At 31.1% G+C, this 16,650-nt stretch overlaps 2 protein-coding genes across 3 annotated transcripts; both read left to right on the top strand.

Annotated features, from left to right (window-relative positions):
• The first annotated feature begins 937 nt into the window (after nt 1-937).
• LOC145745395 (uncharacterized) lies at nt 938-6,519 on the top strand. 2 transcript variants are annotated; one of them, XM_082563458.1, is made up of 13 exons: nt 938-1,001; nt 1,936-2,151; nt 2,220-2,298; nt 2,506-2,702; nt 3,181-3,397; nt 3,621-3,765; nt 4,000-4,134; nt 4,421-4,542; nt 4,682-5,016; nt 5,079-5,211; nt 5,292-5,465; nt 5,697-5,935; nt 6,112-6,519. In XM_082563458.1, exons 2-13 carry the CDS (start codon nt 1,936-1,938, stop codon nt 6,235-6,237), a joined length of 2,118 nt encoding a protein of 705 aa, XP_082419584.1. In that variant the 5' UTR covers nt 938-1,001; the 3' UTR covers nt 6,238-6,519. The 2 variants fall into 2 exon arrangements, with proteins under 2 accessions (XP_082419584.1, XP_082419583.1); XM_082563457.1 differs by lacking the exon at nt 938-1,001 and adding an exon at nt 1,380-1,467.
• A 4,456-nt stretch (nt 6,520-10,975) lies between these two features.
• On the top strand, nt 10,976-16,021 carry LOC145744601 (coagulation factor IX-like). Its single transcript, XM_082562490.1, has 13 exons — nt 10,976-11,105; nt 12,180-12,244; nt 12,323-12,427; nt 12,603-12,719; nt 12,890-13,048; nt 13,147-13,256; nt 13,332-13,417; nt 14,007-14,112; nt 14,245-14,407; nt 14,660-14,818; nt 14,897-15,073; nt 15,161-15,298; nt 15,365-16,021. Exons 1-13 carry the CDS (start codon nt 11,101-11,103, stop codon nt 15,490-15,492), a joined length of 1,518 nt encoding a protein of 505 aa, XP_082418616.1. The 5' UTR covers nt 10,976-11,100; the 3' UTR covers nt 15,493-16,021.
• Nucleotides 16,022-16,650: the final 629 nt, after the last annotated feature.

Below are 16,650 nucleotides of genomic sequence, written 5' to 3'. Positions count from 1 at the left end.
TAATAACATTGACACATTGTTTAAGCACGTAAAGTAAGCTGTATAATTAAAGGTTTTAACACGACACCACGATAGAGTAAGGGGCACAGTACGGTCTAGCGCTTACACAAGCAGCGTGGTAGTAAGATGACACTGGAAAATCTAAATCGCGCCATTTAGACCACCCAATACAAGGTTTTAACGACGCGTGGAAGAAGTAAATTTATTGGTTTGTTACCGCCAATGTTTTTGGCTTCCGATTTTAAAATGTTTTTTTATAAGATGCTTTTTTGTATCGAAATGTTTGCATAAAAATGTCGTCCTTAGAAAAATGTTATTTTTATGCATTTTTTAACATATATATGTAAAGTTTCTTAAACGATTGATGATCAAAAAAAAGAATATTTAAAGTCCAACTTTATACGAAGATATCTGTATACGATATTTTTTAAAGGTTTGACTATGCTGGTGGCAAAAAAATGCCAGAATCTAAAAAATATTGCTCTCTATTGCCCACAAGTGGGTAAATGTTCTAACAAATTCTACCAAAATTGATAAAAAAATATAAGCATCAATAAAACCTTTTTTTTGTTTATATAAAAATATTTTAAGTGCTTGAATCATACGCGTACAATACTTATAAAGTATATCATTAATTTAAATACAACAACGAATTTTTATATAAATTAATTTTCAAAAAAAAGATCAATTTGAAATAGACATTTTAGTATCACATATAAAAAAATACTTAAAATTTTAACTGAGATGTCACTTTATTGTAATTAAAAGGTAAACAAAATTATAAAGTTACACGGGTTTTTATGACATAACTTTGAACCGGTATCACAAGTTAAAAAGCCCTTGAGCTATATGTCGTAAGTTTTGCACACAGATGTATTATATGATTTGTATTTGCGGGTCAAATTGTATAAAAATAAAAAACTACGGTTTTATGTGGTAAAATGATTAAGTCAAAATTCTAAGGAATTCAAAATTCAAAAGTTGGCAGAAAGAATAAAAAGGTAGTGTTAAATTGATTATTTCTAATTTATATTTCAATTATAATGTTTATCTAATTAAACAAATACCAACTTTTAGACCAATTTACCAAAATTTTGGAGTTGTAACAATATTATTTATTAGACGAAAACCGTAAAAGTAATAAGTAGATTTAAGAGACGTACGCAGTATAAAATATATTAGAAATTCTTTCGTTAAGTTTACAGAATAGTAAAACACGTTAAAACTGCTACTCAACAAAATATTTATAAATTAAACACTTTCAACAATGAAGAATTTAAAAGTATATAAAAGGGTATTAAATTACTTAGTACGTTCAACTATTCAATGAAATTACATTGATTAAGATGGAACACACGTTGTGTAGTAAACTACCAGTTAAGAGAGTCTATATTTGAAACAGTTAGAATAACTTTTATATTCAACGAATCATTAACCTAAATGGATTTTAAAATGAAATTTGAATTTGTAAGTTGTGTCTAAATTTAAATAAGTGTAAATATTGACTTTTGTTATCTCTTTATCTTATTCTTATAACGTTTCTTATCGCTAAATCTTATAACTTTTAGTTTAAGCTATTAAAGAAAAACTACTTAGTTATGTTTAAGTGTAGAAAAATTGTATAGTTTGTACAATTGTAGCCGAATTATAGTTTATAGTTCACAAAAGTGAAAAGAATATCTTAAAAAGTATTAAAGTTTTTGCAATAAAGTTCTAAATATTATGTCATTAAAAACTTGTTGTTTTTTTTTTATTTACAAAATATTTACCAAGCATTACACTGCCTAGAATAAGACATTCAAAATACAGTTTATTTGATTAAACTTAAAGTTTACATATTGAAAAATTAAACAGCAAATGTTAACCTATCAAAAGTAATTTTTGTTAACATAAGCTTATAATATATTTATTATTTTATTTTCACTTTATTTTAAGATGAAAACGCGGATTCGATGGCTGTTTGCAAGTTTGGGAGTGTTCGTTGTATGTACCATGCTACTTCATGCTAAAACCTTACAAGATAGAACAAGACGTTCACTTGCTGCAAATCGTATTGCCGCAATTCAAATACAACAAAATCATCAATTTAATAAAAAAATTGATAATATTCCTATAACAGAAAACCTCAAAAAAGAAGAAAAGGTTGTTGAGGTAGAATATTTAAATTTTTAAATAAATTTGAACTTTGAAAATAACATTAAACTTTGGATTTATTGTAGAGAAATCTTCAAGAATATAACAATGTATTTATGGAACCGAAAAACATAGTTCTGTGTCCGAAATACCCAATCGAATTACGTAAGTTTAGCACATAAATATATCTTATAGCACTTTTAATGTAATAAAGTTAAGGTTCAGTTAACAAAAGTTACATTGTCTTAACAAAAAGCCTTTACTACAACTATTTTGAAAAATATATTACTAAAGTTACCATCAGCTAATGATAAATGAAAATTCAGGCAGTAATAACATAGGTTTTTAAAATGTTTTATACATTTTAAACAGTTGGAAATTTAACTGTCGACTCTTACCACATACCTACAGAAGAAGAAGCAATATCAGATTCGGGGGTTTTAGAAAACGGGGGGTGCTACACCCCACCCAACTGCAAAGCCCGACAAAAAGTGGCTCTCGTTATTCCTTATAAAAATCGAAAACAACACTTGCTAACGCTTTTGCAACACATGCATCCCATAATGAAAGTATGTAAGGTCAAAAACAAAAATGAATAATTGCTGTTGATACATTTTAATTTAGGTTAATACTAACTTTTTTTTGTATATATCTTTATCCTCGATGTGGAAAAGTCGAATGCGCGACTTAAACATAGAGTAACATAAGTTACTCTAGCCCAGTCTTGAGTTGCCTGTGGCAGTTTGGGATATTATAGAGACTATAATTGCCCGATTATTATGCTGCTGATTAAGTGCTGGCTCAGCAGGAGTTCATACCGTTTATAGCACCTTACTCAAGTGCGCTACAGCATGAGAGCAGTGGGGATTGAACCCACGACCTTATGTGTGGCGTAGCAAGTGTTCTTACCACTACACCACACGCCGGTAAAAACAAACATTAAAAAAAGGAAGGTTTTTAGTATTATTTTTAGGTAAAGTCTAAATTTCCAAAATGACTAAAATTGCTCTGTATTACAGTTTAATATACTTAATTTTGTTTTTACAGAGACAAAATATGCAATACTGCGTCTTTGTAGCAGAACAATACGACAACGGGACGTTTAACAAAGCAAGAGTAATGAATGCAGCATTTTTAGAGATCAACAAAAACTGGAATGCAAAACAACCGTTCGACTGTTTTATATTCCACGACGTTGATATGCTTTTAGAGAATGATAGAAATTTATATCAATGCGAATCAATGCCAAAACACCTTTCGCCAGGTAATACAAGTTAAATCTAACACTGCAATTTATAGCTTTTCGAGTAAATTATTATTTTGATATTAACCTTAAAAAATACATGGGTTTGATTAGTAAGTTCACAAAATATATAAAAACAGTTTGCCTATGGTTGGATTCGAACACAGAACACTTGGGCTACAAAAGTAAAGTACATGTAATCAGCTACCTTTTTAGTAAATTTAATTATCATTGGAATTTTAAGCAATCGACAAGTTTAACTATACGACTGGTTATGGAACAAAATATGGAGGAGTAACAGCAATAAGAAGAGATCATTATACATTAGTGAACGGTCATAGTAACCGATTCTGGGGCTGGGGAGGTGAAGATAACGACATGGAACATAGGTGAGAAATATTAAATTACAAGGTATACAAATTAAATTCTAAATACCGACTTCATAATATCTAAGTTCAACAATTACTCCTTTAAAAACCATAAACCGATACTGGCAAAGAATACAGACCTACACTTTGTTAATAGTTTTAAATGCAGAAGTTCCAATCTTAACTTCTAAATATGATATTTATACATGCCTTATCATATTAACTTTTATATAATTCAATGTCACTTTTCAACAGGATTGAGAAGAACGGATTAAGTATTATATCAGCGGATGAAAGATACGGAAGATATAAAATGATCGACCACGACCATCCTTGGTGGTTTGATCCGTTATCCGGTGTTGGAAGCTTTTTTCGAAAGAAAACAGACAAGTAAGTTGAAAAAAAACTATCTGAAAATATCTTGCACCAAAAACCTCAACCCTAATTAAATTTAAAAAAATTTAAATAGTCACAAATTTGTCAAGTCTAATTGTTTAAAGATAGGTTTAGGTAATCCTTCAAACTTGCCTTAAGCAATTTTTTAACGTTAGTTTTAAAAACCACATAATGCAACAAGATTTTAGCAGGTGGCTTTTTTAAACTATATAGAATTTCACAAAATAATAACAGTAATACTTTGTTTATTAAAATATTTTGATATTTATATTTTTTTTAGATTGATGGAGAAAGCTGAAAGTGAAGACAAGGTGTATGATACGACTGGGATATCTGATATGAAATATACCTTGACCGCATCAAATATACACAAACTATGGACAAAATTAACCCTTGAAATTCGTAAGTTAAACAACCAAGTTATAATTTACAATTGTAGATATATAAACTGTGACTTAATGTTAATATAGTAACCTTTTAAAGTACTTCATTTTCTAACACATAGTGTTATAGAATTATGTTTTATTTGGTTTTGGTTAAGGTACCGAAGTTATAGAGAATATCACAGTTCACCTAAATCGCTACCCAGGGAACGATGTAGTTCTTAAAAAACGTTCCGAAAGCAACCTTTCAAAAACAACTAAAAACCAGACAACACCCCCTTATACTTATATACAATTTGAACGTAAATCAGTGAATCGAACACGAGCTATGATTGATAAACAATACACAAAAACTTATTATTCATTGGACGAGGCTAAAAAAGATTGTGATAAGTTACAGCATCAATGTCATTCGATTGTGGAGCAAATTAAAGGTCGATTTTCGCTCCGTTCAACGGCTTTTGTTCAAGAAAATGCGTTACATTACAAGAAGGTATGTAAAAAAATTTACTTTTTATTGTAATATTGTTAATTTTTAATTTGATGTATTTTTAGGGGTTATCGGAACAATGTGATGTGTACGAAAAGACTTTTTCAAGAAACGTTTTCGTAAAAGATTGCTCAGGAAACCAGGACTACGTTCAATTCTTCAAAGAACCGTTTGTTTTGCAGGGGGACGAATTATCCGGTACGTAACAACTTTTTCAACGATGAACGGTGGTTAAATGCTAAAAAAACAACTTAAATTTTACATGTTTTAACTTGTAGGCGCAGTGCCTAACTACTACATTGAAATGAACGTCCGCATATTCCACGACTCCAGTCTCCGCTTTCTTATTCGATCCCAAACGATGACGTCACATCGAGCTGCGATGGAGCAAAGATATGAGAACGGAGTGCTTGACAAAATTTGGTGGGATTCAATGGGAAAAACACAACAATGTAAAAAAATGACCAGTTTGTTATTAAGTCCAAACTTTTTCTCTTTAAACAAAAAATATATTAAGCCAAATGGATGTTTTTTATTATTTGTACTTAATTTAATATAAAATGTTTTACAAAAGGGCCTTTTTTTAGTTAAATTTCTTATAATTACTTTTCTAAACAGCAAAGTTAACAATTAAAATTAGTGTCAATCCTAGTAGTAATTAAACAAATTTGTTTGTTTTTCAGCTAAGACAAAGCTAGTTGATTTGTCCGACCACAAAACTCTACAAAAATTCTTTTCAAGAGATGATGGAAATTCAAAGATTTATCGGATTCGATCCCCACTTACTGGGATGTTAAGAATCCCGGGTTGTTATATTATTAAAGCAGAGATTATAGAAGAGGAATCAAATAATGTTGTTATGGCTTGGTCGTTTTGGATCGAGTTAAAAGCACAAACAAAGGAAATAGACGAAAAAATGAAGGTAGATAAAAAAATTTGTTAAAAAAACTTTTAAAATAGTGTTGAAGTAAGTTTAAAAATTAAAATAAGAATAAATTTAATATTAATTATTGTTTTCTTTTTCGTGGCCAAAACAACGTTTAACGCTTTAAAAATTAACGACCGAATGTTAGGTCTAAACATTTGATTTTTGTTTAGGAATTGGAGTTAAAAAAATCAGTCGAAGCAGGTAAGAAATTCAATTCTTACATAAGCGAACGAAAAGTATTGTTAGAAAAGTGGGCAAAGCAAAAGAAAGTCGAAGAAATGAAAGTAAAAACTTGAAAAGAGAACTTGCTTAAACGTACCTAAAAAGTATTCATACTTATGGTATTTAGGCCTGAATTTTACTTACTCTAAATCCGCAAAAACATATAAAAATTCTTCAAATACTATTCGTGTAATAATATTAATAATATTATATGTTGTAAACTCAAACAATTCTTCTAAACCTTTAACAGTTTTTTTTAAGCACCATTGTTTTTTAACTATTTCTTCTCAGCCTTTAGTACTCAACCAATTCTTTTAAAACTTCAAAAGTTTATCATCTTAAGCCCCATTATGTCTTTATATGTGTATTTTGTGTTTTTTAATCATTTTTGAAAATCTCGCAATTTATAATAAAAAAAAAATAATAAAAATTTTTAAAATAAAATAATTGACTTCACAAGCTTTCTTTAAAATTAAAGCTAGCTTTTACAAGCTATGCATACTTATAACTGTTTTTTTGTAAAGTACCAGTTATTAAAAAAGACATGTTGGATTAATTTACCAATTTTTATATACAATTTTTCTAACTTGTTACAACTATGGGAAATGACGATTTTATACGAAATAAAAAGATGACACATTACACAAAGTATTGTAGAATACGTATAGCCATACTTAGAGTTATATGCCCTATACATGAATCACCAAAAACATATAATACATTGTTTATGTGTACGTAATATATTTAACTAAACACAAGTATTTGTATATTACATTAGTGGTTAAGCTAACTTTGACTGTATAATATATTTTATTTAATTTAAAATGTATAAATATATAGTCAAAATAATTGGATTATATCTGTTGGTGATTTCATTTGGGTTTGGACTTATACAGCAAAATAGATGGTAAGTAAATTGCTTTACACAATTTTAGACTTTTTTAAATGTAATCAAAATATGCTTCAGGTGTTTAGTAAACGATGGTGTTAATATAACAAGCGACACTTATAAACAATACGACGACTCGGTGGCTGCCTGTATCACTTGTGGAGCTAACACTCGACTTTATTCAAACAGGTATTTCAAAACACTTGTGTTTTTTCTACATAATGCAAATTCGTTAAAGTATAACCTAGCACAATATCTTTAGGAATAACGCTTCAAATGAAATATGTTGTGACAATGTGTTTGCAAGTGTTTGTGCGTTGTGTTCAAGAGGAACAAGAGAAGGATGTGTTCCTGGTGTTACAACAGGTTAACGATAATTCGATTTTAAATAGAGTTAAAACTTAAAATCACAAAAGTATTTTTTTTTTAATTTCTAAATAATACCTTAACAATAGCTTAGTTATTGTTAATAAATGATAAGACCCCCAGAAAAGAGCTGATATAAGCTTAAATTAACAACAATGTTTTTTTAATATTCAGGGCTTGAGTTTTGTCCTAACTCTCAACATTGTGATGGTTATAATGATTGTGGTAACGGATATGATGAAACGAATACTGTGGAACGACCTTGTGTGTTCGGAGCTAACAATTGTGAGCCGGGGGAATATGTTTGTAATGGAACAACATCTCAATGTTTTCCACCAAGTAAAGTAAGTTATATTGAAATATAGTACTGTCTATGTATAAATTAATACATGATGTAAGATATCCATAGTTCAATTGACCAGCATCAGATGCAATAATAGTAAGAAACATTAAGCACTGCAAAAGCTTTTTAGAAGTTTTTGACATGACAGCTGTGGGAATCAAATCTGCAACCTCGGGCAGTAAATTTAATTGCTAAACTAACCCACCCAAAGAACTATCTAGTAAAGCATTAAAGACACGAAGTAGATCCATTTAGTTATGTTATACTTCAAGTAACTTATTTTCCGTTTTCCCTGACACAGGTTTGTGACGGAGAGAAAAATTGTTTTTCGGGTTCTGACGAGATAAATTGTTTGTATTATGCGGGAAGATGTGAAGGTTTCTTGTGCTCGACAATTCCAATGTGTTTGCCTGCCTCAGTTGTAAGTAAAAATTATTGTGTAATAGCTAGGTTTAATAATTATACTTTATTAAATTGTAATGGACAAACAATGTATTTTGAGTAGTGACTAACGCTAAGCATCATAACTTCAAACTACTTTTATTATTTAATTATTACGTACAAGAATTGGCTTTAATAACTATAGCAGACGACAACAGAAAATTGAGAAAAATTGATTTCTTAGGTTTGCGACTTTAAGAAAGATTGCCTTGATGGCTCTGACGAAGTCAACTGCCTTCCTCTCTGTATAGATCCTGACCCAAAGTTTTTATGTAATAATGTAACTACAATAGCAACGGCTGCGTGCGAGGCTAATACAGTGTCAGCATCTTTGGTTTGCGATGGTAATGCTGACTGCTTGAACAATAGAGATGAAGTAAGGAAAAAATTACCCTTGAAAGAGGCCAAGAGCTTTAACTACAGACATAATGGTGTTAAACTTATTAATATTTAAAAACGTTTTTTTTGAAAGATGTCATGTTTTGATTGGACACCGTGGGGAACTTGGTCATCTTGTGATTGTCCTTCTGGTCAAACAAATGGAACTGTGAGAAGAAATCGAAATTGTTCGTCGTTAAGAAACATAAACTCACATACTGAAGGTATAGGTTTCTAATTAAACAAAAATTTAACAATTTAAAGTGAAATTTTATATCATAGCGAATATATTATATTGCCTCTATTAACCCTATAAGACGGGACAATCGTATAAATGCAACCCAACAGACCGCAACGTACCTAAAGAGTTGCTAAAGAGTTAAAACACAATTTCAAGTAAAAAGCAAATTAAAATTGAAATAATAACAAAAGTTGTTGTTTATTTTTGTGTTTTTTGTTTTAGGACAATGTAATGGTGAAGAAGAAGAACAGAAATTTTGCACATGCGCAGTTGAAACCACCGCAATTATACCCACAACAACCTTACCACCAAGTCTATTAATTTCTATCGAACTCTTGGCTGTCATAATATTAGCCTCTGTTATTTTTGTGGTAGCAATATGCACAATTATATACCTAGCATGCAATCGACGTAAAAAACCTCAGACTCAAAGAGTTCCAACTATTAAAACTCAACAAGCTTCGCCCAGAGACAATATTTCAATACATACCAACATGTCAGCACATTCTAGAAGACCTGTATCCCAAATCTCGCATTTTTCGACACGACCTTTGCCTAGCACCAGTAGCCACGATCCAGACTATTCAAGCATAGACGAGCTTCGTGAAAAAACAATAGATCCGTACGCACAAACTCCGTTTAAACCCAAGCCCTCGATCCACGGATCCAATACGCATTCCGTCCGCGGATCAACACTATCCGTCCGCGGATCCACGTTTAACTCAGTCCGTTCTTCCACACCGACTGTGGATAATGATCCGAATGTTTCATACGCAGTACTTCAGCCTGTGGAAGGGGCGGAAGACAATTACGGATACTTGCTGCCTGTTATGTCATCTCCCGGCTCTAAAAAACATCTCCAAGTTCGAGGTAAATACAACATTTTTACATTCAATACCAATTAATTATATATTACGCTAACATATTCAGCAATCATTTTTGACACATTTACCTTTTCTAAGATCATGGATATACGATTATGCGCTCTCCTAAACGAACAACATCATCAACGACTAATAAGGGCACAAAGGTACCCTTATTTGTGCCAGAAGATCATAAAAAAGAACTCTACGTTGGAAGCGAAATCGACATCATTGACTCTCCTGAAGAAATTAACGAAGAAAATAAGAATTTGAAATCCCCGAAAGGTAAAGACGGATATACAAAGGTTAAGCACGTTAAGAAGAAACCTTGTTCGAAAACGAACTCTCCAAACTGTTCGACGATAAAAGAGGTAGAGGAAAACACATCACAAGAGATTAAGAAAGGTACGGGGGAATCAATACCAGCAAAAAATCAAGAAACGAAATTGGAAGATACAGTTGTTACAGAGACAGTGTCTCCAACGCCTGATTTAACACAAAGTCTAGAAGACACCACATCAACAAAATTTAACTCTCAAAAAGATATCAAAGTCGAAGACATCAAACCAACTGATGCAAACCGGTGCCTTTAAAACGAAAAACAAGTAGATAAAGAAAATAAAGTCGAGAATGAACCAAAACAATCAAAAACAACCGATTCAGATACCGTCGAAACTAGCGTTCCAACGAAAACATATCTTGAGTAAAACAATTTATAGAGTAAAAACAGTGTATGGGTTACTCTAAACGCCTGCCACTGCGGAGATTTAAACCTGCGACATATGAATCACAATCTGATGTCGTGGCCATATTTTAATTACAGCCTTTAACACTGTTTATTATTTTTTAACATATTTTGCGTACGAAAAAGTTATACAAACAAAAAACCCTCTTAAAAAATCTGTAATATTTTAATATCCTTGCTGATAATGTTTGTAGCGTTAAAAACTGTTAAAAATTTTTAAACTTATTAATGTCATGTACCGTTAACTTTTTTTTTTGTTTACTTTATACTTATATTATCACTTTGCACTTGTTTATAACTATGTATGTTGTCGTTGAATTTCGTCTTAAAATATACGTGTACACTTAATGTCGAGATAAGTGACGTGTAAAGGGTATTTATAAACGCTATTTCGTGATAATAAAATGTTTTTCTTAGGGCGGAAACGTGTTATCAGTATTAAATGTTAAGATATTGCTCATACCTATACCCAGCGTTAAAGCTTAAGCGCATGCATGTAGTATTAATAAATATGAGGTAATGACATAGAAAAAACGCAAGGGTTGTAGGCTGTGTTATTATTAGTATGTGTTGATATGACTTATGCTTTATTGTTAAACTTTACCGAAGGTTTTAGGCGATAGATTGAATTGTTTATAAAATTTTAACTAGAAGATACAATAAAGCTAAAAATGAGGTAAGTAATATCAAATTTATATTAAAATTAGGTTTAATCTTAAATTTATTATGTGGCACACCAGTATCTATTTATTATGATATTATTAAAATTAATTTTTTCTATAAATTCTGGGAAGTGCCTTTGCGTATATGACACTGACAAATACCGTATAGCTTATTAACTCAATTAAAGTATGAGTCAATGTAAGGTATAGAAATCTATTGTTCTTTGACCGTAACAACTATCAAAGCGTACAAGGCTCGCGTTTAAAAACTTAAATTTTGTTGGAAAATTCGGTGTAATTTATTGTAAATTAATCCCTGACCCGGTAATATAGGTCATAGCTTCAAAATTTTTCTGCTGTAAATTAGAATTAAATAAAGAAACTGTACCATAAAAACTGAATAAGGTAATTTGTAAAATTACAATTTGAAAATGACTTCCGAAAAATGAAAACAAATGGTATAAAAGCCCGTGAAACGCTGTAAAATTTTAAATCTTTAAATTTAATGAATGTATACCGTCTAGATTTTAACAATTTAAAAATGGATACAGAAGTAATATACGAAGATATTAAAACGCTATCTCAAACAAGGTTTATATAACAAAAAAATTAATCCCCAAAAAATAAAAACCAAATAACAAATTTATAAGTTTTAAAAATAAATTTGATAAAAATAAATAAAATTATTAGCAATAGTCAAAATTTTGAATACAAAAAATAAATATCGTCGTGGTTAAAATTAGATTACGCATATAAGTAACTTAAATACTTTGACCTTAGTTCGTCGGGAATTTGTAAATTGAACTCAGTTGGTATTAGACATCGCATAGCCTTGTAAGTTATGGTTATAATAGTTTATTTAAATAAAGTAGTAAGAAATAAAAAAACAAAACTTTTAAAATTTTTACTATATATATACAACTAAAACGCAATTTTAAAAAACGTGATAAGTATAAGCAGAAACTTTAATTTATTCGTAATAGTTTTTTTAATTGAATATGGATGTTACGCTTTTACTTTAATAGTTAATGATTATACGAAACTAAAAATGTCAAACATCAATTTAATTGTTATGTGAATTTTGTTAGGTTTTTATCCACGTGCACAATTATTCTGGTGATATTCATTGTAATATCAACATACGAAACCGTAGGTAAGTAACAATTTTAGTAAAACTACCATTTTTTTCTTGGATGTTAATCGATCTAACTGTGTTTTTAAAATCACACAGACGGGTGCGAGGATCTTTTGGTGCAATGCCCGCTTTACACCGATCATTGTGATAATAATCTTATCCGAACACACTGCCAAAAAACATGTCAGATTTGTAGACCAGGTAATGTAAAAAACCCTAAGTGGGACTTATTTAATTTACCCCTAAACGCTGGGTCCAAAAGAAAATAAAGGTGACATTGGTGCAGCTCAAACTCAATACCTTTAGGTTCATAGGCCAGTACCAACGCTAGTATCCATCTTTATTCCACAAAAACTTAATTTTTCTTTTCTTTTAGATTCATGTGAAGAGAACAACGGGGGGTGTCACCACATTTGTACATTTAACAATAGCGCAGCTGTTTGTAGTTGCCATACTGGATTCAAACTAGCTAGGGATGGAGTATCTTGCGTAGGTAAGACACAACAACATAACAACTTCTTTAAACACGCGCAACTAACTAATTTAACAACATATAAACTTTTAAATACAATCAAGGCGAACAGTAAAATTCATGCGTGTGCATTTTAGTCTTATTAAATAACCTTTGACTATCTGTTAGTATAAAGTTGTACTTTATGATAGACATAGATGAATGTGTTGAAAGACCGACACCCTGTCCACAAGATAGACCTGCTTGTGTCAATAACATTGGTTCGTTTTCATGCCAGTCTTATAACTGCAAAGCTAAACAAGGGTTGGCAAACTACTACAGAAGTAATGGCTGCTGCCGAGCAAAAAACGGTTGGTATTTTGCACAAAAATAAAATATCAAATTAAAGTGTTTAAATCATATTTTGGTCTGGGTAAGTAGTGTAACACAATATTATTTTTTGTTAAAGCGTCGTGTGGAATTACGGAATCTATTAAAGCCAATTTTAAAAAAGCTGACAAGAACAGTAGAAGAGTTTTCGGAGGGTTTAACTCCGTTATTACAGCATGGCCGTGGATGGTAAATTATAACTTATTTAATATAAGGCATTTAAATTTTAATAACACAACATAATTTATTTTAACTACATTTTAGGTACAGTTTGTATATCGTGGTCAACCTTTATGTGGTGGAACATTATTATCAGACCGTTGGGTGGTTTCAGCAGCACACTGTTTTGGGTAAGTTTAGAATAATTAAAAACTTGTCCGGTGGTGTGGCGAACCGGTCATGGCGTCATTCTACGAGCCGAAAGGTTTCGGGTTCGAGACGCACCAACGTCACACTATTCGCCCTTAAGCCCGGTGTTTACGGATAGCTCAAAACACGTCATAACAGCACACCCTTCCTAATAAAAATCTAAAACCAAAAAAAATAAATAAATAAAATAATAATTAAAAACTTGTAAAAAAACTTTCAGGCAGCAAAATTCTATGTTAATTCTATCTTTAAGGGGAATTTTATAAATTTGCAACTTAAACTTAGAAAAACCAATGAAAAGTAACGCAAAAAATGTCCAAAACAAAAATATTTTTCAGTAAAAAACAACATTTCGTAGAATTTCTGCTATTTCGTCATTTTCATATGGCGTAAAAAAATTTTCACGGGTTTTCTATTACAAAAACAGCTTTAGGCATTTTGTACTTAAAAGTAAAAAAAACAAACGGTTTGTTATGCTTTATGACGCGTATTTCAATTGTACATAATATATTATTTGTACCAATACTTATTTAGTTCATATGAAAAATCCTTTACAATATTTTTTTTTAGAAGTGAAATTTCCACTGACTTTCTCTCTGCCTTTTTGGGACAAACTAGAAGTGGACATTTGGAAATTGTAAATAAATCAAGAAGGATTAAAAGAAGCATTCGACGAGTAAGTTAAATAAAAATAACCACTTAAGATGTTATCATTTTTAAGTAAAAATATATACCCAATAAAAATTCACTTTTATCAAAAAAAATTGTTTTTTATTTTACTAACAAGCAAAGTTTGTTTATTTTTTAGATAATATTACACCCAAACGCTGCTCCGTTTGTTAATGATATCGCTTTGGTAGAATTGGAACAAACTGTCCCATTTAGCGACATTATCAGCCCGGTTTGTCTTCCTTGCGGGGAAATACCGAAAGTGGGACAAAAATGTTGGGTGACCGGGTTCGGAGTAACTGGTAAGGGTTATAATCATAATTTAGTTAAAAATAGTTAACTGCAATTTTACCAGGATTTCCTTAAAAGTCGCTAGTCATAATATGGTCGCACCCAAAACATTGCGCACCACAAACTGGGTTTTTAAGTTATTTTTTAAATATATTTTTATAAAAATTAGAATACGGTTTTATAAATCACGTGATGCCGTTGTAATGCATTACTGTTCACCAAATAAATGTCTAATGTTTTTCCTCCAATGTTTTTTTTACTAGAATACAGCGAGGGATTTACTTCGGATGTTTTAAAAGAAGTTGATGTAGCTATAGCCAGTGGTAACGACTGTAGGTTGGCTTATGATCAATATATTCAAATCAATAATGAACAAATGATTTGTGCTGGGTACCCAGAAGGCGGAAAGGACGCTTGTAATGGTTAGAATTTTCTCTATATCTTAATACCATTGCTTGTCCATTTCAAATGTAATTTACTTAACCTATTTAACGTTTAAGGCGATTCTGGTGGGCCAATGGTTTGCCAAAGAGAAGACTCTTGTGGTTGGTATCTCGCCGGTGTGACGTCATTTGGTCAAGGCTGCGGCGAGGCTGGATTTTACGGAGTGTACGCAAATGTTTTGACGTACGAGCCTTGGATACGCGAAACTATTGGAAATGAATATCCACATACTTGTTAGTTGGTTGCACCTTTGAATATATCCTAAACACCAACACCTATAACACCAACTTAGCTTAAACTGTTTTTTTTTAATAATTTAGGTTCCAAAATTTATAACCCCTGCCGTGGAAAGTCGAATATCGACTCCGCTTGCTATCTTAAATTGGAACTCTGCGATTTGTATCCTGACTACATGGGAACAAACTGCAATTTAGCTTGTTGTCAACTTACAAATAACGGTAAGAACGGTAATAAATTTACCGTCACTTTAATTTCAGGATCTAATACTATAACATCTTTTTTAGAAATAGAAAATTGCACGGATAAAACAGAACTACAGCAAGTATGTAATGATTACAAACATTTATGCAACAACCCAGCTTTTTCAACGTTTATGAAAACGAACTGCCGGAAAACTTGTCTTAGATGCTGAACTAAATGTGCTTTTACATAACAGCACACTATAATGCCTATTATATGGGTTCAAATGCAAAACAAATGTTTCATAAGTAACAACATGTTGCTGTTTTACTGAACAAGGCTACCGGTACAACGTCACCAGTAACCTAAGGTAGCGGTAAACAGCAAGACGCAAATAAATTTTACTTACAGCCACCCTAAGAACTTAAAAAATATCACTTAATACTAGTAAATTGACATCTATGATTTAACAAAAACACTGCCTAAATATAATTTTAAAATGGTGAACTTAAAACTTACTTTGAACTTCAGGTCATGTTGTTGCAAACTTGTATTTTGTTTTTCTGTTGTTTTCTTTCGTTATTTCAGTAAAGTCAATCTTTATAAAAGGATTTTGCATAACTTTTAATGCTTAATTTTGAATATCTGACAAGAAACAAAGATTTAAAACATGTTGTTTCTACATAATATTTTGATTTAACTTCCGATGAATCCAAACTTTTGGACACTATGTAAATAGCGGATGTTTAGTGCGAAGTGTTTTTAGGGATCTTCTAAATTTGTGATCACTATAATTTAGGTGAATTTTAATTAAAAAGTAACATATTTAACAACCTACAACGAAGTCTTACTGCAAATTTAAAAAAAACACGACTTTTACTGTTAAAAAATGCCAGAATTTACAAACGAAATGACCCGTTTTTTTAGTTTAAATTTGTATAAACTCATTTTGAATAAACTCTTAACCCAAGTCAAGCAACTCAATGCTGGCCCTTTACGTTAACCTTGGTTAGGCACATTAACAAGTGCATGTAGACACTAGACAGTCACTTAAACAAAGTATCGTCGCTAAAACGGACGTTGACAAGTCAATAAAATGTCCCCCCTCCAAACTTGCACTCCGCCTTTTACATTGGCCCACAGTTTTTATTAGATCGGGTTGCAGAGAAGACGATGTAACTTTGTGTTGTCAGGTGTTTTATGTTTAAGCACAGTCAAAGGTTATTGTTGACAAAATAAATAATTTAGTTGTCTATTTAAAATAAGCCTATTTAAATTTAAAGTTGGTACTTGATAAATTTGTTAGGCAGTTTACCCATACCAGAAAGATAACTTTATTTATTGTTATTGCATTTTCAAGTAAAAATATATACTGCCAGACTGCAATTAA

The sequence above is a fragment of the Corella eumyota genome, chromosome 3 (assembly GCF_963082875.1).
Source record: "Corella eumyota chromosome 3, kaCorEumy4.1, whole genome shotgun sequence".
NCBI classification, from domain to species: Eukaryota; Metazoa; Chordata; class Ascidiacea; order Phlebobranchia; family Corellidae; genus Corella; species Corella eumyota.
This window is presented reverse-complemented; position numbering and strand designations above follow the sequence as displayed.